The sequence below is a fragment of the Sciurus carolinensis genome, chromosome 1 (assembly GCF_902686445.1).
Source record: "Sciurus carolinensis chromosome 1, mSciCar1.2, whole genome shotgun sequence".
NCBI classification, from domain to species: domain Eukaryota; kingdom Metazoa; phylum Chordata; class Mammalia; order Rodentia; family Sciuridae; genus Sciurus; species Sciurus carolinensis.
This window is the reverse complement of record NC_062213.1, coordinates 50,428,955-50,451,791: the sequence shown is the minus strand read 5'-3', so window position 1 is coordinate 50,451,791 and position 22,837 is coordinate 50,428,955. Positions and strand designations below refer to the sequence as shown.

The following is a 22,837-nucleotide window of genomic DNA, read 5'->3' as shown; positions in this document are numbered from 1 at the left end:
ACCACAGGACAGATCTCAGATCTTCCAAACAAAAAATGAACACAGAAACCATAGATCCCAATAACACAATCAATAATTTAGACTTAACGGGCATATATAGAATATACCATCCAACAAAGAGCGAATAGACTTTCTTCTCAGCAGCACATGGATCCTTCTCTAAAACAGACCATATTTTATGCCACAAAGCTAATGTTAGCAAACACAAGAAGTAATATGCTATTGTATGATGAATGGATAACAGAAGACATCAGGAGGGAAATAAAAAAATTCTTAGAGGTAAATGAGAACAAAGATACATCATATCAAAATCTCTGGGACACTATGAAAGCAGTACTTAGGGGAAAATTTATTTCATGGAACGCATTCAATAAAAGAAGAAAAAATCAACAAATAAATGACCTAGCACTACAGCTCAAAGCCCTAGAAAAAGAAGAACAGAGAACACCAAAAGTAGTAGAAGACAGGAAATAGTTAAAATCAGAGCTGAAATCAATGAAATTGAAACAAAAGAAACAGTAGAAAAAAATTAACAAAATAAATAGTTGGTTCTTTGAAAAAAATAAGCAAAATTGATAAACCCTTAACCACAATAACAAAGAGAAGGAGAGAGAAAACTCAAATTACTAAAATTCGGAATGAACAAGGAAATATCACAACAGACACGAGTGAAATACAAAACATAATTAGAAGCTATATTGAAAATCTATACTCCAACAAAATAGAAATTCTCAAAGACATCAACAGGTTTCTAGAGACATATGAATTAGCTAAACTGAACCAGGAGGATATACACAATTTAAATAGATCAATTTCAAGTAATGAAATAGAAGAGGTCATCAAAAGCCTACCAACAAAGAAAAGTCCAGGACCAGATGGGTTCTCAGCCGAGTTCTACAAAACCTTTAAAGAAGAGCTCATTCCAATACTCCTCAAAGTATTCCATGAAATAGAAGAGGGAACCCTTCCAAACTCATTCTATGAAGCCAATATCACCCTGATACCTAAACCAGACAGAGACACATGGAGGAAAGAAAATTTCAGACCAATATCCCTAATGAATATTGATGCAAAAATTCTCAACAAAATTTTAGCAAATTGCATACAAATATATATTAAAAAGATAGTGCACCACGATCAAGTGGGTTTTATCCCAGGGATGCAAGAAGGTTGGTTCAACATTCGGAAATCAATAGATGTAATTCACCATATCAACAGACTTAAAGTCAAGAATCACACGATTATTTCGATAGATGCAGAAAAAGCATTTGATAAAATACAGCACCCCTTCATGCTCAAAACACTAGAAAAAAATATGGATAGTGGGAACATTCCTTAACATTGTAAAGGCCATCTATGCTAAGCCCATGGCCAATATCATTCTAAATGGTGAAAAACTGAAAGCATTCCCACTAAAAACTGGATGAAGGCAGGGATGCCCTCCTCCACCACTTCTATTCAACAAAGCAATTCAACAGACCAAAGAAATTAAAGGGATATGAATTGGAAAAGAAGAAATCAAACTATCCCTATTTGCTGATGACATGGTAGAGGAACCAGGAAATTCCACCAGAAAACTTTTAGAACTCATAAGTGAATTTAGTAAAGTAGCAGGATATAAGATCAATGTTCATAAATTGAATACATTTTTATTCATAAGTGATGAATTCTCAGAAAGAGAATTTAGGAAAACTATCCCATTCACAATAACCTCAAAAATAAAATAAAATACTTGGGAATCAATCTAACAAAAGAGGTGAAAGGCCTCTATAATGAGAACTACAGAACACTAAAGAAAGAAATTAAAGAAAATCTTAGAAGATCTCCCATGTTCTTGGATACGCAGAATTAATATTGTCAAAATGGCCATACTACCAAAAGTGCTATACAGATTCAATGCAATTCCAATTAAAATCCCAATGATGTACCTTACAGAAATAGAGCAAGCAATCATGAAATTCATCTGGAAGAATAAGAAACCCAGAATAGCTAAAGCAATCCTTAGCAGGAAGAATGAAACAGGGGGTATCGCAATACCAGAACTTCAACTATACTACAAAGCAATAGTAACAAAAACAGCATGGTATTGGCACCAAAATAGACAGGTAGATCAATGGTACAGAATAGAGGACACGGACACAAACCCAAATAAATATAATTTTCTTATACTAGACAAAGGGGCCAAAAATATGCAATGGAGAAAAGATAGACTCTTTGACAAATGGTTCTGGGAAAACTGGAAATTCATATGCAGCAGAATGAAACTAAATCCCTATCTCACCCTGTACAAAAATCAACTCAAAATGGATCAAGGACCTTGGAATCAGATCAGAGACCCTGCATCTTATGGAAGAAAAAGTAGGTCCAAATCTTCAACATGTCATCTTAGGATTAGATTTCCTTAACAGTTCTCCCATACACAAGAAATAAAAGCATGAATCAATAACTGGGATAGATTCAAACTAAAAAGCTTTCTTTCAGCAAAGGAAAGTATCAGCAATGTGAAGAGAGTGCCTACAGAGTGGGAGAAAATCTTTGCCACTCATACTTTAGATAGAGCACTAATCTCCAGAATATATAAAGAACTCAAAAAACTCTACACGAAGATTACAAATAACCCAATCAACAAATGCGCTAAGGAAATGAAAAGACACTTCACAGAAGAAGATCTATAAGCAATCATCAGATATATAAAAAATGTTCAACATCTCTAATAATAAGAGAAATGCAAATCAAAACTACACTAAGATTCCATCTCATCCCAATTAGAATGGCTATTATCAAGAATATTAGCAACAATAGGTGTTGGCAAGGATGTGAAGAAAAAGGTACACTGATACATTGCTGGTGGGGTTGCAAATTAGTGCAGCCACTCTGGAAAGCAGTGTGGAGATTCCTTAGAAAACTTGGAATGGAACCACCATTTGACCCAGCTATCCCACTCCTTGGCCTATACCCAAAGGACTTAAAATCAGCATATTACAGTGATGCAGCCACATCATTGTTCATAGCTGCTCAATTCACAATAGCCAGATTGGGGAACCAACCTAGATGACCTTCAATTGACGAAGGAACAAAGAAACTCTGGTATATATATACAATGGAATATTACTCAGCCATAAAGAATAATAAAATTATGGCATTTGCAGGCAAATGGATGAAATTGGAGAATATCATGCTAAGTGAGATAAGCCAATATCAAAAAACCAAAGGACGAATGATCTCGCTGATAAGCGGATGATGACAAATAATGGGGAGTGGGAGGGGGGCAAGAATGGAGGAAGGAGGGACTGTATAGAGGGAAAAGAGGGGTGGGAGGGGTGGGGAGGAAGGAAAAAAATAACAGGATGAATCAAAAAATATTACCCTATGTAAATGTATGATTACACAAATGGTATGCCTCTACTTCATGTACAAAAAAGAAACAAGATGTATCCCATTTGTTTACTATAAAAATAAATTAAAAAAAAGACTTGCATTATGACTTAAGATATAATCTGTTTTGGAGAAATCTCCATGAGCTGCTGAAAAGAATGTGTATTCTGTTATTGGATGGGATCTTCTGTAGATGTCTGATAAGTTCATTTAATCTGTAGTATGACTTAACTCTACTATTTCTTTTTCCATTTTTTGTCTGGATGATGTATCTATTTGTGAGAGTGGGGTATTGGAGTAACTCACTATTATTGTGTTATGGTCTTTCTGTCCCTTTATGTTGAATAGTATTTGTTTTGTGAACTTGGGTACATTCACTTTTGGTGCATATATATTTATGATTTATATTTATAAATATATATTATATTTTCTTCTTTACCAATATGTAGTGACCTTCTTTGTGTTTTCTGGCTAATTTTGATTCAAAGTCTGCTCTGTTGAGTATAAGCATGGCTACTTCTGCTTGCTTTTATATTCCACTTGCATGAAATATTTCCCATTCTTTCACCACTTCATTATCTTGCCAGTGAGATGTTTTTCTTGCAGGCAACAAACAGTTGAGTGTTTGTATGTGTGTGTGTGTGGGGGGGTAAGTTTACAATTCACCAGTTTGTGTTTCTCTGAAGATTCTACCTGACTGAAACCAACTGTTCATAAATGAATCAGTCTGAGCAGCTATGGATGAAGTTACCTAAGAGCTGAGCAGTAATGTCTGGGTATGAAACTAATAAGAAGGGACAACTGAGAATCAAACAACCGATCAGTCTGAAAACAAGAGGACATGAAAGAAGTGTGCAAAAGTTCTACTGTGCAGTAGTTTTATGAGGTATTGGACACATTTGTTTTTACATTGTTTGAAGAAATGCTGTTCTTTTGATACGTGTTACCTAGTTCTTGTAAAGGCTTACAGAAGTTCCATTTAATGACTATATTCATTGACTCAACAACTTATAATTTTATAATTTATAACAATTTTAATTTATGTCTTACAATTTTTAAAGAGACTCCTCTTAAGACATTAATCCTCTGAATCAAATGTAATTATCAGGTTTTCTACTGACAAGAACATTAAGTGCATAGCACCTAAATTGAGCTGTGATTGAAGCCTGACACCACAGCCTGAAGAAATAGTCAGCTTATTGTGGTTTCAGATCTTTAATGTCCCCTGAATATGTCATGCATTAAGCAATGGCAGGAATGTTTTGAGGTGAAATGAGTGGATCATGAGAACTGTAACCTCATCAGTGGACTAATCCATCTGATGGATTAATAATTTGAATGGACTTCTGGGTAGTAACTATAGACAGGTGGGTTGGGACTGGAGGAAGTAGGTCCGGGGGGCATAGCTTCAGTTGTGTCTGTGGTCCCTTCCTCTCTCTCTCTATTTCCTGGCTACCATGAGCTGAGCAGCTTCCTCCACCATGCCTTTCCCTCATGATATTCTGCCTCACCTCAGGCCCAGAGCAATGGAGTTGACTGACCATTGACTGACACCTCTGAAATTGTGAGCCCCAAATAAAATTTTCCTTCTCTAAGTTGGTCTTGTCAGGTCTTTTGGTCACAGTGATGAAAAGCTGACTAACATACAGCTATAGGTACAAAGAAAGGCACAGGAAAAAAACAACTCCATGACTGGAAGTTTAACCAGAGCCACTTGGGATATTTTTGAAGATATCTCAGAGGTATGACACTACTTTTTGGCACTAGTGCTCCAAGAGTCTTCAAAATAGGGTACTAGTTTTTATTAGTTTTGAAGTTTCTCGATCTTGAGTGTCTGGTCGAGGTTTTGGTCAGTTTGCTCAATTCTTCAGTGGTCATAATAGAAAACTCTGGTTTTGCAGGAAATTTTCTATTTTCTTTTTTCACTAGGTGAATCCCTGTATTGTACGGGGATTTCATGGCCAGTTTGGTGGATGTTAGACTGTAATGCTTTCTACTGGCAGAGGGTCAGCTGCACTTGAACTGGAAGGTCTTTCCACAGTCCTTTGTGTGTCTTTTCAAGTCCCATTCAGGGCCATATGAATTGCTGTACTTATTCCACTTATGTTTCTTGGCATGCATTTTCATGAAGTGGTGTTTTAGGAGAGACAACTGAGAAAATAATCTCTAGGTTCCTCTAGAGCATACTTCAGTTGGACAACAGTAGAATTTCCATACAATTTTAAAATCTTATTGTTGGATTTACCATGCCATCCTGCAGGCAGTGGCTCTTGTCCAGGTGCATGTTGAGCACCAGGCTCTTGGGCATGACCTTGTTGCAATCATGAACAGTGCATAGCATGTTAGTCTGCATGGCTAGAGAGAGCTGGCTCGCCAATGGCTGATCAGCTCCCAGGTGATAGGCAGCAGATTACCAGCTGTGGTGCAGCTAGGGCCAACAACCAGCTGTCCCTCAGCCAGAGCCCAGGGGACCCTCACATACCTGAGGTGGCAGTGTCTCCATTGGGGCTGGCCCTCATATTGGCAGGAGCCTTGTCCTTGGCCCTGTAGCCATCTCTGTGGCCACCATGGCTCTTCCATGGTGGTAGGTCCTGCCTCTAGTTTCTTTATTCCATTTTGAGTTGATTTTTGTGTATTGTATAAGGTTCCAATTTTGTTTTTTGCATATGGGTATTTAGTTTTCTTCACACCACTTTATTTTGCATTTTAATTTTTATTTATATATTTATGTATTTCTTATTAGAGCTTTATGGTTATACATTCTAGTTCATCCCAACAAACTCATACATGCCCAGTACCACTTATTGAAGAGACTAATTTTTGCTATTGTGTATTTTGGCACACTTGTCAAAGATTTTATTTTATATATATATATATATATATATATATACATGTATATATATATATTATATATGTCAAGAAGCATAAATGGAGTGAGTACAGCAATATATATGGCTCTTTATTCTGTTCCATTGGTCTATATGTCTGTTTTTAATGGCAGTGTCATATTATTTTGATTACTATAGCTTTGTAATACACTTTGTAATACACTTTGAAATTAGGAAGGCTGATGATTTTAGCTTTGTTTCTTTTGCTCAAAACTGCATTAGCTATTTGGTGACTTTTGTGGTTTCATATGAATTTTGGGGTTGTTTTGTCTATTTCTGGAGAAAAATGCCATTGGGATTTTGGTAGGGTTTGCACTGAATCTGTATATTGCTTTGCATAGTTTGAACATTTTACCAATTTTAATTCTTCCAGTCCATGAACTTGGGTGTCTCTCCATTTATTTGCATCAGCCTCAGTTTCTTTCATTTGTGTTTTATTGATTTTGGTGTACAAGTCTTAAACCTCCTAGTATTTTATTCTTTTTGATGCTATCATAAATGGGATTATTTTCTTAATTTCCTTTTTGGATAGTTCATTGTTAGTGTAGAAGTGCTAATTATTTCTGTATCATTTGACAAATTTTTGGCAAATGCATATATTTGTTTAATCTAAACATTTATTAAAACAGAATATTTCTATCACTCAAGAAAAATTTTTGGTTCTTTTATAGTCAGTTCTTTTCTCAAGAGCCTCAGAGGCAACTAGTATTTTAATTTTTTCTACTATAGATATGTTTTTCCTCTTTTAGGATTTCACATAAAAGAAATCACACTATGTCTGTGTGCTTTTGTGTAAGGTATCTTTCATTCATGAGCATTAGTCATATTTCTTGTGTCAGTAATTTATTCTTCTGTATTGCTGAGTAGCATTCATTATATATATACTACAGTTTATCTTTTCATTTCTGGATGAACAACTAGGTCTTCACAAGTTTTTGGTTATGATTAGAGCTTCTATGAATATTTTACTATAAGTTTCTTCTCTGTATATGTGTTTTTATTCCTTTTCGGTAAATATCTAGGCTTGGAATTTTTTAGTTGTAAGTTAGGTATATGTTTAATTAAAAAAGAAACCAGTGTGATCTTTTTCTTTTCTTTTTTTTTTAGTGTGATCTTTTTCTAAAATGGTTTTACCATTTTACATTCCTGCCAACAATATATGAGAGATTCAGTAGCTCTAATTTATTCTACAAATTGATATTGTCAGTCTTATCCCATCACTTGGCATTGTCAATACTTAAATTTTAGATGTTGTGGTGAATGTATATTTAATATAATTGGTATCTTAATTTTCTGCAAAACATTTATATTATGCAAATTAACAAATTCAAAAAAAGTATTTATTAATTGATTTTGGTTACAAGTTTACAATTTTGGTTATGAATTTTCTAGCAACAGACTTCCTCTGTGTGTGTGTGTGTGTGTGTGTGTGTGTGTGTGTGTTCACAATCAGTGGGCCTTCTGATGTTAAGTACTAAAATACTTAAAAATTTTTTAAAATTTTTACTTCAGTAAAAGTGGAAAAAATGTTGTTACACCTATCACACATATTTAACTCACTCCCAGAAATGTATAGTTTTGTAAGGTATTTTCACTTTTTTTGCTCTATCTATTATTGCTCTTCATCTCAAGGCTACTGTGTATTGTCCTTTGAAGCAGTGCTGGGACCTACTTTTTTCCATTAAGAACATTGCCTTATAATATGTCAATGTCATTTCAATGAAGCAGAAAGTTAGTGGAGTCTGTGTTATACCAGGGCCTTGTATCTACCAAAAGGAAATTTGGCTGTTAAATTGCCAATTGCCATTATTGAGTCCTGATTCTACCACACAAAATTTTTCAAAAGATCTTTTTCATTCCAGGGAGACTTGCATATCTAATTGTCAAGTTTAATTTATGATCCTTGTTATTTTCTAAGTGTTTAATTGAGTTAGTGGTTATAGCTGACTCACAAACCCATAAAACCCATAATGGTAAACTAATTAGCCACTGCACCTGCCCTCTAAATAATTAGCATTGTTCATTACTAACAATCAGCATTGGAGTTATTAAGTTACCTAAAGCAGTTATCTAAAGCAGAGGCTTCCAAACTTTTTTTTAAAATCATGATCCCAAGTAGGAAATGAATTTCATAGGCCAACCCAGGGCACGCACACATGTGTGTGCATCTGCATGCAAACACACGCAAACACACACACACACATACACACTTGTCTATTTGACAGAGGCTGATATTTTCGACTCTATTCTCCTATGCTCTTTTTCACTTACAAACATAGTGACCTGCTAAAAAGACTTTATTGCCTATGAATAGGTTATGAATGACCATTAAAAAACCCCATTGACAAAAAATTCATACACTGAACTGAAATAAAGAAGAATCAATAAAAGTTTCTTTAAAAATCAGAACTTACTTGTTTCCTTCACCATTGTATACCCATCTAGTTGTGCCAATTCCTTCATAGCTTGAAGCCCAGTAATAAATACAGGCATTAATGTGCAGAATAAACAACAAGTACCCAGTGGTTCGAATGACTCTGTCAGAGACAATAAAGGCAAAGTAAGGATTCATGTTGTTTCTGGAATGCAGCCTATTTGAACATTTTCTTTTCCTCAAAGTCTCCACTGAACCTCCTTGCTTTAGATTTGCCAACTGTTAACTCTCATTAGTACAGTAGAAAGAGATGGTGCCATTGCATGTTTTCTAACTGCAGTGTCTTGACTGGGACTGACAGAGTGTAAAAAAAAATCTCCTTCTCTTTTCACAGATGGTATGAGTCAACTCTGTGAAAGACATGCCTCCAGGGTCACCTCTCCATTTTGAGGCTCATAAAATACGATACGCTGATTTAACTGGATATCTCTGAAAAGCTCGTGGGACTTTGTGTTAGGATGAACTGTTGTGTCTAGAGGTCTCTGTGCAAGTGAAGTTCAGAACAGCAAATGAGTGAAGTTAAGATTAAGAATCAATTGTCATGAGAGAGACGAGGGTTGGCTTGCAAAAGAGCACATTTATTTGTACTTGTTTTGACTGGAGCAGGTAATAAGTTCTATTTTTAGTCCAGTATTCTTCTAAAATCTGATATGATTTTCATTCCTTTATCTCACTCAGAATATCTAAATATGTTTCAGAATACATATTTTACATAGCCAAAATTTGAAATTATCCCCCTTTCTTGAACAGGGTGGTCATATTTCTCCCATTTTTCTGCCATTGAAAGTGTTAACATCATTCTTAATTTTTCCCCAAGTATAAGGGTTATACGTTACCTGTAGATATATGCTTTGTCCATTATAGACTCTAGGTGATGATTAAACTGAAAAAATGAAGTGTACTATGTAGAAAATAAGCAAAAGAAACACAAAAATATATTAGTCTCATCCACAGCTATTTAGATAAAACTATGCAAAATAGATTTTATTTATTACTGAAAATAACTTTATTTGTACATCTTTAAAAAAATATAGATCCTGTTTAGAGGTATTTTCCCCTGGGAAGTACATTTTAGCATGGTGCCAAACTTCCAGAGCTTCTTGCTTTATTTTATTTCTACCCTCTAGTTATAGTCTTATTTGTAAGGTTTGTTGAAAATCAATCATGTCTTTTTTTTTTAAGATTATAGTATTATTTCATAATAATTAAAGTCATACTCTTCAAAAACTTAAGTGAAAGAGGAAAAGTCTACTGGAATACATTGAAGTCATAAACAGGTACATCCTTTTGCTCAACACTAGCATTATTTTTAAGCTAGTGTATTAAATGTATATTTGTTTCAACAGAAGTTAAACCCAGTAAGTATTCGCATTAGCCAACTTTCTTGACGTTATGCAAAGGTACAATGAATTTATGTGATCTAATCTGAACAGAGTTACTATTTTCCCCAAGGTACTCTTCTGCTTGCTTCTGTTTGTATCTCAGCTCTTACTGCTTTTCTGCATTCCTATCCCTCATTTCCCCTTCCCCTTTCATTACTATGGGCAGCATAACACAGGACCAAGAGTACAAATCTCAGAGCCAAATTCTAATCCTGTCTCTGCAATTTACTATGTGACCTTGGAAAAGTCTCTGTCTATACTTTGTTTCCTCATCTATAAAATGGATACAATAAGAGCATATGCCTCATAAAAGTTTTGTGTACAGTTATCCATTAATATATTTAGTGTACTTAGACTGGCAGAATCTTATAGACAGAAGGGGCCTTAGAAATTAAGATTTCTTAGTTGAAAACATCACCCAATGTAGATATGACAGCAGTAAAACATTTGGAATTAAAAATAATATAGAATTGCAATAACTTTTTAATTAGAAATAACAATGATTTGTTTTTCCATAATTTCTGAGTAGGCAAACATCCTCAAATACTGTGATTATGATAATTTCAACTTGTAACCTGTTTATTGTGCTCTTAATAGTGTTTTGCACAAAGGAGCAATGTTTTAAAATGTAGCTTAAGTGTTCATAATAGAGAAAATTTATATTCTTAATTTGTTTTCTTATTTTATAGCTTAGAGATAAATGATAAATATTTATCCTAGAGAAATTTCATTTAAATGATATCCTTATGAATAAGGACTATAAGTGTAGGAAAAGAAGATCAATGTTGACTTTTATAATCTTCTATAACCTTCCTATATTTTAAAAATACTTCTGGATACAGAAGGCTTTCAAACATTTTAAAGATACAGAGATGGGAGTATGAGGAGTTGGCATTTTAAAAAAATTAATTAACTAATTAATTAATTTTGAGACAGGGTCTCCATAAATTACTTAGGGACTCACTAAGTTGTTGAGGCTGACTTTGAACTTTTGAGCCTCCTGCCTCAGCCTCCCGAGTCATTGGGATTACTGGTGTGCACCACCATGCCTGGCTCAGGAGTTGGCATTTTATAAGCTCTGATTATAATGCCAAACAAACTCCCAAATCCATAGGAACCCAAGTCTTTTTGAAAATTGGTTATCTTTGAGCAAGTGCCTTTTGAAACTTGTATGAGGAACTAGAAATTTGATGAGGGATGGCCCCACAATAGGCTTCTTGGAACACTGTGTGCTGTCTCAATTTATACTTATATTCTACCATCAAACCAGATGCTTCAAGAACTGTCTTTGGTGCATGGAAATATGGGGTAAGGATCATTTAACTTGAAAGACTACGAGCATGAAAAGAAAGTTCTTTCTGCCTGATCTTTATTGCCAACTTGATTAAATGAAGAATTTAGATTCAGATAAGTATGTGACAGTGTCTGATCCTGCCTTTCTGCGGAAGTGTGTCTGTAAAGATTGTTTTCACCATGCTCATTTTAATTTTTTTTTTAATTTCTAAAAGGAAGATGGTGGGAGGGAAAATGAGATAATGGATATAATTTTTGAGCAAAGTCTGGAGCCCCAAGAGTATATTCAATAAATGACATCTACTGCTATTAGTGTTGCTGTCAGGGTTCACCAGTGTCACCAGGTTATTCTATCTTGTCTGTCCAAGATGCAATACAGACAATACACTAAAATTTATACAATCTCTTGTATTCCTTTTAAGAGGGAGATACAAGTTATTATTGCTGTTCTTAAAGATTTATATGAAATTTCAAACTCTGACTCTCTTTGGCTCTTTTAGGTACCCAACAAAGCTATGAGTTATGAAATATGTACATCTTTCTGAATAGTTAATGCATTTAAATAGTTCAAAATTAATATGAAATATATACCTTCCAAAGTCTTGCTCTTAGTCTTGCCCCTATCCAAACTGATTTTCCTTCCTGCTTCCCCTTTTCACCTGAGGTAACCAATTTTACTGACTGGCCTTTCTGTTAAACAGGAGTTAGCATTGTTATAAAATTGTTCTGTGTCTAGTTTCTTTTCCCTTTTAATTTAGCAATTTATCTTAGCGGTATTTCCATATTAGTGCATAGAAAATTTCCTCTGTGTTTTAAAGCTACAGTGTATTCTATTATATAGATGTACCTCAGGGTTTTTAACTACTTCTCTTTTGATGAACATTTTAGTTGTACCCAAGTACGTATATAATTTCATGATGCAAGAGTGTGCTTGCATTTATTCTAGAATAATAGAATTTTAGATGAGTAGGATAACTTAGAGGTAACCTAATCTAATTCCTTTTTATTATAGCCCATTTTTCAGACATTCAGTAACTGATTACAAAAAGAACAAATAGAAAAAAATTATAAAAGATTCATTCGTAATTATAGTTTTATTTAGAAGTACAAATTATACTTAGTTTAAATTATAATAATACCTGTTTTGGGATATATAATAAAAGTAATGAGTAGCAATTTCCAGTGGTAGAAGCAATTGCACTTTTCTATTATTCAGTTAAAAAATTTTATAGCACTGATGAGGGCAGAAAAAGGAAGACAGTTTGGAGAAAAATTGAAAATATCGGTAATTTTAGTATATTTTGAATTATTTTGAGGTTTCCATAATTGTAAGGAGAAAGGAATTATCTTACCTTTAATACCCTATTTGCTCTAAATATTGGATTAAACCCAAAGAAGAAATAGAGAACATCAAAAGGGATTACTGATGCGACATCCAACTGTTGGAAGAGAATGTTCACAATTATGTCATGTTTACATGCTTTATTGGGCATAGATGAATTTATAGCAACATATATGAAAGTTGGCCAGTCATAATAAATTATTTGTTGTTTAACACAAAATTGCTTTCAATCAAATATGCATGTTAGCACCAAGAGAACACGGACACAATTTTGTTGTCTACTTTCAATGCATTTCATTCCCACCTTCCTGTGTCTGATCTTTCCTTAGGTGCTGCATTTGCTGGGGTTGTTGTTGAGTTGCCATACATACTTCAGTGATGGCATGGTGGCTAATGTTAAAATACATTTTTAATAGTCTTTTAAAAATGATTTAAAAATCAAGTCCATTCTTGATTTTGTTTGAGACCATTGCACATAATAATATAGTTTTGTTTTGGTCAATTCTTCAGTATTCACAGTGAATTATATAGCTGGGGTTCATCTAAATTCTTCAATGCTTGGGATTATTTGCTACCAATTAAATTTTGTGAAAATATCTATCAGAGATTTTGCAAGTTGAGAGAGAGGAGAAGAAAGAAATCAGTTCTGTTTACAGTTAATCACCAACTCTGATGGGAAAAGATATTGAAAGTGCTATACTATTACAGTTAAAAATATACACTTTTAAAACTTGTTATGTATTTACATTATTCTGTCTCTCTTTTACCCTGGTATTTATGAAATAACAACAACCCATTTGCACACTTTCCTGAGTGTAATAACAATAAAAATTGTTTATGTAATATAATTAGTTTTTCATTAAATTGTACATGGTCTTGAAAAACAGGGTCCATTTTAATAAACTTAAGGTATCTTAAGACAATTAAAAGCAGTTAAGAGCATAAGACCATATCATAAGAAATAGAGTTGAGGTAATCAGTCGTGTGTAAGAATTTCAAAGACTACTTCTATTATAGATTTAATTAACCAGATTAGTTATTATAAACAAATTACCTGATAAAGGGGCTGCCTCAGAAATTGCATCATATCAGATCTCATCGATTTTACCCTATGTATATTGATCCTTGAGAGGTGTACAAAACATTACTAACATAATGCCTTGTGAAAAAGGAGGCAGGGGGCACGGGCTGTCAACTTTTATAATGCTACCCCAGAATCTATGGTTTCTGGCTCAAATCATGAAAGTATTTTTAGTTGCTTTCTATCTACTTTCAAAACTCCCCACTCAACCTCTGTGTAGCTTGTCAGTGGTCATTTTTAAGCCATTGACCTGCATTTATGTGGATGAAAAATGATTTTTCATTGAATTGTTGAAAATTGAATTAAGTACTGACAGTCACTGAACTCTGTACAAGGCACTTTGTAAAGCATGTTGGGATTGAAATAGTAGTAAGATATTATTTCTGTCCATGAGAAGTTAACAATATAATAATAGAATAATCAATACAAAAAATAACTGTATTGCCAGGCCTTAACACTGGAAAGATGTGCTAAAGGAATTCAAAAGGAGGAGTGATCACAATTAAATAAATGTAAAATTTTATATTTATAAACATAATTTAAAAACACAAACTAATTTGGCCCTTATAGAAATTCAAACAAGTATTAAAACTTTGGAATAAGCTTTGTGGTTTTTACAAAGAATAGTCCTTGTAGAATTCATTGAAGTGGTGTAGGTCTTTTAGGAGTATGTTCAAGTATATGGTGATTTTTTTATACAAAGAAAATTAGTAGGAGACAAAAGCAAATTGAGTGGGATTTTAATCATCATCAATACCTATTAGGAACAAGTTGGGCCTTAAACCCAGATTTGTGTTTTTTTAACAAAATTTGAGGTGACTAAATTGTCCTTGAAGTGGAGTGCTGGAGTTCACACATACAGACTGGGTAATTTTGGATAACCCCCAATCTTCGCTTATATCTCAAAGTTAGGAGGAAAAATAAAAGATAAGACTTTCTTTGTAAATAATTACAAGTGGTAAAACACAAGATATTATTTGAGGAAAGGAAGATACCATGTTATCTAAATAATTGCTTCTTTTCTCATTTTGTTGTTTTGCTTATGTGAACAAAAAGGAAACATTAGTAGAAATACTTCTGCAGACTTTCACACCATCATGGTGTATGAATTGGGGACTAGAACTTTTGTCAACAAAACAAAGTATATCCCATTCTCTTTTATTGACATTTAACTCAAATTTAAATGTGAGCACTTTTACTTAGTTTGATCTGCTTAATAAAGAACAATATGTTGAATTATCCATTTGCTATATAAGGGAATGTATCATGAAATTATGGAGAATCAAAAACTTCAGTCCTGCCATTATCTAATAAAACCTCCTCTGTATGAACTTTGTTACAAAGGAAGATGATTTGTAGAACTGGGACTTAAAAGTCAAAATGGCAATAGATTACAAGAACAGTTTTGAAATTATTTGGAAGTCACCTACCTGATATTTCATAGAATTCCTGTAGTGTTTCTTCAGCTCATTTGGGTCCACCTGAAATATATTTATATATCAATTAGTTTAATTAATTAATTTAGTTTAGTTTAATTAATTAATTTTATTAATTGCTCTTTCATTTTTTTCTTTGTATTTATAGCTATTTGTCTTTACTGGTTCCCTCTAACCTCAGTGTGTATATATATATATATATATATATATATATATATATATATGCATATATATATATGCTCCATTCTCTCACAGTTTAAAATGAAACACATTCCTTGGCTTTTATCTTCTCTTTGTTACTGCCCTGTTGTTTGTCATTGTTGAGATTTTCAGGAGAGTCTCTATGTGCTCACTCTACATCCTTCCCTCACATCCTTAACCCATGGCAATGTGGTGATGACTTCTCATTTTTTTCATCCTGTCAAGACTAACAGTGGTAGCCTGGGAGGCTGAGACAGGAGAATCTCGAGTTCAAAGCCAGCCTCAGCAAAAGCAAGGCACTAAGCAACTCTATGAGACCCTATCTCTAAATAAAATACAAAATAGGGCTGGGTATGTGACTCGTGGTCGAGTGCCCCTGAGTTCAATCCCTAGTACTCCCCACCTCCAAAAAAGACTTTCAGTGCAAAGACCACCAGTAACTTCCCAGTGACCATACCGGGGAAACCCTTTGTAGTTTTTAGCATCCTGTTATGGAACCTATCATATTTTAAAACCATACAAATATTTTTTGTCTTACTTGTTTAACATTGGTCTACTTGATTAGATGGTGATTTATCTGAAGGCGGGGTTGATTTGTTTGGTAACTCTATATAATTAGTGCCTGGAATATATGAAGAGCCCAATAAACATTCAGTGGAAGAAGAATATATAGGAATGAGAGATGAATAAAAATATTTGAAGCATTTGATATTTTTGGAAAAATTTTGTCCTTGGAACTTTCTCTTTCCCAAGAATCAGTACCTTTTTTGGTTTACTTTAATTCTTGAATTGCAACTTTTTGGTGTCCTTGGATTCCTGGACAAGTCATTTAAAGGTCAAATCTCCCCAAGATTTGGTTCTCTTCTCTTTCCTCTTCATACTTACTTCTTGGGAAATCTCATCCTCTTTTATATTTTCAAAGACTGCCACCTATATTGAAGCCATCAAATCTCTACCTGCACCTAATATCACTTTATTGAGCCATTTACTCCAAACCTGAATTCATCATTCTCCATTCCCCTTAAGACTAATTGTGACCTTCCTCTCTCTGCTACTGTGTATCCCATGAACATTCGTATCTATACCAGTTAGTGATTCTAGACTACTCTTTCTCCCTCATCCAACCAGCAACCAATTTCAACAGATTCTTCTTAAAATATTCTCAGGCTCCTTCTCTCCTTTTGGCCATGATATTTCTGCTTTAGGTTTTGCTCCCCTCTATCCATTCTTTAATGGCAGGCAGATGATCTAAATTAGAATATTTAATAATTTCTATTTATGTCGAATCCTATGACTACATGATTTTAAGAGAGAAAGAAAGAGAGAGAGAGAGAGAGAGAGAGAGAGAGAGAGAGAGAGAGAGAGAGAGAGAGAGAGAGAGAAAATTCAAGCTCCCTTTCATGACACGCCAGGATCTGATTCTCTGGCTCATTTGCCTCCTGCAGCATCAAAGACCCATTCTGTTAAGCAGTTATTCAAATGCCCCAGTTTCTCACCTTGACACCTTTGTCCATGCTGTTCTCAGAGCTCAGGACACATGGTCTTTCTTTTGCAGGGGCAGAAGGGTACAGATAACTTCATTGCATCTATCAAGATTTGGACTAATTGTCTCCCCCTTTATAGAGTTTTCTCTGACCCTTATAGCAACCTGAGCTCATCTTTGTCAGTTCTTGCAACATAAGATTCCAACATTTTTATTTTGTTTGTCTGCTCTTCATAGCTGAGCTATGTAATAAAATAGGGTACATAACTGTGGACTCTGTTTCCTTAGTTCCTAATAGTGTGTGACGTGTAGTAGGTGCTCAATAAATGTGCAGTGTGTGAAGGATGAATAGGGAAACATTAATATTCATACCTGAAAGCATTAATGCTTCATATTAAACACATTTATGTTTCAGTTATAGGTAAGAAGAAATTTTATTTGTATTACAATTAGTTGAAGTATTGGAACTTTGGTATATGGAAGCAGAATTGTCTAGTAATTATTATCCATGTGGTTCAAGTTCAGTTTTAGACTACTGCCAAGTAATGTCTAAGATTGGTTAGTCAACTCCCCAATTCTGGTCCCCTCTTCCCTTTTTTGACTATAGGTTTTATCACAGACACAAGCTAAATTTTATAGAACTATATTAGAACACATATAAGATAGGCTGACTTAATGATTTGTACTGTGAAATAAAATGGCTTACTAAACTACAGGTAGATAGAGACAGGTTTAAGTTGTCAGCCTTATAAATCATGTGCCAAGCTTGAATAAAACCATTCAGCTCTTTCAAAGCTTATATGGGACAGACAGACACAGTTCAAGGGCTAAGCTGTTAAGTTAAAATACTACACCTTCCCTCCACCCAGGAAGAAAGCTTTTAGCACATTTATCCCTTTACTTTCAGAGTTGAATAAATGTAAATGCAACTAAATCTTGCTAGATTAAATGAAAGTACCATCTAGTGATTTTAAAATCCCTCTTCTTTAGAGCACTAAATAAATTTGGCATCATTAGCCTTATGAGGATCAGCATGCTTACCGGTAACAATCAGGCACTTATTTTTAAAATGTCACCCTATTTAATTCTCTCTGTCTTTTAAGCCTCCTCATTATGCAGGCAACATTTCTTCAGGGGAGGCTTACTTTAGGAAGATATGCTAATTGCACCTAAATCCTTTTTTCAACAGTTTTTGAAGAAGCTCTACACAGATGCTAGTATATTTACTTACTATTTACTTTTTCCAATAAGCATTTCTATAATTTTACATATAGCAGATAAAAGAAGTATTTCAAAAAGACTATCATCTCAAAGAACTGTAACACGGATTAAATAATTATTTAAGGAAAGAAAATGCTTGAACCAATATTGCCATTCATTTACTCCTACAAGTGTAACTTGAGTATATTCTTCAGGTCCTTAGAGTAGATAGTGAAATAAAACGAATAGTGTTCCTGCTTTCAAGAAACTTACTATCAGGTAAAAAGAACAAATAAAAAAGAAAAAGAAAAAGAAAAAAAAAGATATAAAACCAAGGGAACAAAACTAAAACTACTTACTATAATACCAAATGTCAGAAATATGATATAAATATATCCTGAAACTGGCCACAAAGTAATATGATTCTAAAATGATTCTGAATGATTCTAAAACCCCTAAAGTTAAAAAATCCTATTATTTTTTACATCTATCTATATCCACTTACTATTGTCCTAAAACATAAAACCTTTTCACATTTATGAAATATACAAATTTGTATTATAAACATATCTTTATATCTACACATATGTTTATATTTTGAATGTTTACATTTATAAATATATGTTACCATATATTGTCAAATTACAAATATTTGCATTAAAAAAAGAAAAAGAGCTACATATATAAATAGGGACAGGCAGAAAAATTTACCTGTGTGAACAACTATTCATTTAATTAATTCAACAATTTACTGTGTGTCTTCTGCATGCCAGACCCTAGGGTGAGTGTACACGCTGTCTTATCTTTACAATGAATTTATAAGGTAGGCACAATTCCCATTTTACTGGTGAAAAGGAAGTTTTCAGTGAAAAAGGAAGTTTATTTTCTTCAAATGATGCTGTTAGTAAATTTGAGAACGCTGATCTGTTTGTTTCTGCTATATTATAATCAGGCTAATTTTCATATAACAAAATCAAATCACAGAAATATGAGTAAAGCATATGGAATACAGAGAAGGGAATGGTTAATTTTCTTCTGGTCAGTTAAAAACAATAATTGTGAGAATTAAGTGCTAAAAGCGGCTGTAACAGAGGGCCTGAGTGACATTGCCTCCAGATGGCATTGAGCACTTCCCTGGGTCCTTGTCATTGGTAGATTTAACCACCAGGGGTTGTGGATGTGTCTCATCTGTAAAATAATCCCCACTGTCATTTTCAACTTGAGCTCTTCCATACGTACGGGAAATTACATGCAAGAGTCATTTTTGTTGGTTTTTGATTGAAAATTCTGTCCTCTGTGTAGTACCACTTTCACAAGAAAGATCCTGTAAGTAAATGTTGTGGAAAACTTGTAAACCTTTCTGGTTCCATCTACTGTGGCTATTTGCATCTCAATCAGCTCTCTGTTTCTTTTTTCCCTCAAGGCCTTGGAGAATTAACATTTCCATCTTCCAACCCTAGTGCAACAAGTATTAAACAACAAAGTAGATAGCTAAACCTACTTGGCAACTGTAAGTATGTAAAATGTTTGTGGAATAAATGAATGAATAATTTGGTGGTGTACACCAAAGGTAGCACAATTGGAGTAAATGTAGTGAGACCTTCAGGTGGAGGACACGGTGTGCGTACTTTGTTCCACAATGTAATCAAGTTTCAAAGGCTAAAACTACTCTCTCTAAATTAAAGAAACCATTAAACTTCTTTTGAACAAACAAAGCAATTAGTTCCTGCTCTATATATGTAGCTTGTGATAATGCATTTTAAATAGAGCTCGTTGAGTGTGTTTTTATTGGTTATTTTTTCTTGGTTTTAACACTCCATTGTGTGCAAAAGGCGTCTTAGAAAATTGAAAATAAAAGTCTTCCTTTACTGATTTTGTCATTTTCCATTTGTCAAACATTGATTTTCTCCCCCTTTGTGCATCTAATGGAGGTTGAAATTAGTGCTGTTTTTTGGTGCTGTTTACTTCTTATTTGTACACCATCATCATCATTCATCAAGCTGCCACGAGCTCTGGGGATGGTGCTGGTGAGTTAACTAATGCTCCCAAGTCTGCACAAGGAATATTTTGAGTCGATTTTTGCAACAGCTTTGGGTTCTGCCTTTAGAATTTCTTTAGAGGGAAGATTTCAATTATAGGGGATGCTTTCCAGAAAAAAATTTTAAGAAGAAAAAATAAGCAAAACTCCTACATTCAGCTTTTTGTTGATGTAAGATCTTCTGGAAATTCAAGGAAATATTCAGAAGGTTAGGGAACATACCTCTCTTTTCCAAAAATACCTACGAGCCTACATTGCTGTACACTCAGCTGTCTGCTCTTCCTGCTGCCATGTTGGAGGACATGTTCTGTGCAGCTCTTCTGTGACTTGTGAGAAGGAGGTCACAGTGGACATCAGTCAACAAAGGAAGCATTCTGCTGGCTAGCCAGAGAAAGGGCCAAGACGCAGATGCTGTAAGAGTTGGGTATATGCTTGTGAAAACGTATTTTTCTGTTTCCGTTTTAGATTAATTGGATAGACTATGAAATTTCAACATGAGAATAAATCCAGGAGAAGATACTTTTTCCTAAGGGTAAGAATGCTAATTTCTCAGGCAGGCCATTGCACTTGATCATAAGAAATGGGAAGTCCCTCCTTCCTCCATCCTTGCCCCTCACCCACCCCCCATTATAAGAGGGGTGGGAGGGGAGAAAAAAAATAACAGAATGAATCAAAAATTATTACCCTATGTAAATGTATGATTACAAAAACGGTATGCCTTTACTTCATGTACAGAGAAACAAGATGTACCCCATTTGTTTACAATATGTATGAATTAAAAAAATAAACAAACAAATAAAAAAAGAAATGGGAAGTAATGAATTTGGAAAAGAAGATACCATATTCACTTAAAAATTTGAAACAATTATGGCATTGTGGGCTTGCAATTTGCACATGGCAGCAAGGTATGCAGATTCTTCTCTGTGTCATGGTTTCCTTGGTGGGGATACTAAAGGTTGCTCTTTCAGTCCCTTATAGCACTTTCCAATAGCATATTTTACAAGGGTGGAAATCTTCTGTTGCAGTCCCTTATGGTAGCTGTTAGCCACATGTGGTTGTTGAGCACAGCAAATAAGAATAGTGTGGCTGAAAAACCTGGATTTTTAATGTTATTTAATTGTAATCAGTTAAGATTAAAATTTGAGCTTTTTCCACGGGGTGATCCAAGATGGCGGCCTAGAGGGAGACTGCACCCCCAGTTGCTCCAGAACCCAGGAGTCAAGAAGGGGAGGCATTGAGAGACTTGGACTAAAATAGAGCCACAGATGAGTCTGCCCACTGGGTAAAGCTCGGCCCGGGTGGCAGGCCCAGATAGAGGTGGCTTATCGGAGCAGGGCAGGGCAGCTAGAGTCTTCCACAGGCAGCCCTGCACACTCCGGTGGTGGGCCCCTCCCACACAGCCAGCTTCTCCAGGTTCTCGGAGCAGGCCCCCTAGTGAGAGCCTTTCTGATCAGAACAAGCTCCAAGTCCCGGAGCCAGCGTGCGTGCTCTGGCCCACAAGCGGCTTCGGGGACCAGGACAGGGTAGCCAGAGACTTCCCCAAGCAGCCCGGCCCCCTGCGGTGGGAGGCGCCTTTCAAGGCTAGCTTCTCGGAGCAGACCGCCCAGTGAGAGCCTTTCTACACAGAGCCAGCCACAAGTCCCCGAGCCAGCCACAAGTCCCCGAGCCAACGGAGAGCTTCGATCTGCAAGTAGCCTCTGGGATCAGCACAGGGCAGCCAGAGACTTCTCCAGGCGACTCTGCCCACTCCAGCTGCAGGCTCTTTCCACGGGGCGATCCAAGATGGCGGCCAAGAGGGTGATTGCATCTCCAGTCGCTCCAGAACCCAGGACTCAAGAAGGGGAGGCATTGAGAGACTTGGACAAAAATAGAGTCATGGGGTGAGTCTCCCCCACTGGGTGAAACTTGGCCTGGGCAGCAGGCACAGAAAGGAGTGGCTTATCAGAGCAGGGAAGGGCAGCTAGAGTCTTCCCCAGGTAGCCTTCCACACTCCGGTAGTGGGGTCCTCCCACATGGCCAGCCGCACGGTGCAGGCCCCCAGTGAGAGCCTTTCCGCACAGAGCCAGCTCCAAGCCCTGGAACCAGTAGCAGGCTAGGGGCAGCTTTCTTCGGAAGCACTGCATTATCAAGTTCCTCCAAGACTTCAGGCTACTGAAGGCTGGGAGGTGATACACTGGAAATCTACCGGGACACTATAAGCCAATAGAGGAAATCTGCAATATCTCAGGGTCCCACTGACAGCTGACCAATATGAGAAAACAAGGGAAGAAAATGTCCCAAACAAACCTACATACTACATCAATAAAACCCAATGACAGCACAGCAGAAGAAATGTCAGAAAGGGAGTTCAGAATGTACATAATTAAAACAATCAGGGAAGCAAATGAGGAGATGAAAGAGCAAATGCAGGCATTGAAGGAGGAGATGAAAGAGCAAATGCAGGCATTAAATGATCACACCAATCAACAGTTAAAAGAGCAAATACGGGAAGCAAGAGATCATTTCAATAAAGAGTTAGAGATACTGAAAAAAAAACAAACTGAAATTCTTGAAATGAAGGAAACAATAAACCAAGTTAAAAACTCCATAGAAAGCATAACCAATAGGATAGAACACCTGGAAGATGGAACCTCAGACATTGAAGAAAAAATATTTAATCTTGAAAACAAAGTTGGCCAAATAGA

General features: G+C 35.5%; 1 protein-coding gene across 1 annotated transcript in view; it reads right to left on the bottom strand.

Annotated features, from left to right (window-relative positions):
* The window catches only part of Cngb3 (cyclic nucleotide gated channel subunit beta 3), a 147,626-nt gene that overhangs the window by 56,625 nt on the left and 68,164 nt on the right, over window positions 1–22,837 (bottom strand). The window contains exons 7-10 of the mRNA XM_047530139.1: window positions 15,226–15,276; window positions 12,725–12,811; window positions 9,534–9,598; window positions 8,678–8,800 (exon numbers count right to left, since the gene is read on the bottom strand). Of these exons, the coding sequence (XP_047386095.1) occupies window positions 8,678–8,800; window positions 9,534–9,598; window positions 12,725–12,811; window positions 15,226–15,276 (326 nt within the window). The remainder of the gene's footprint in view (window positions 1–8,677; window positions 8,801–9,533; window positions 9,599–12,724; window positions 12,812–15,225; window positions 15,277–22,837) is intronic.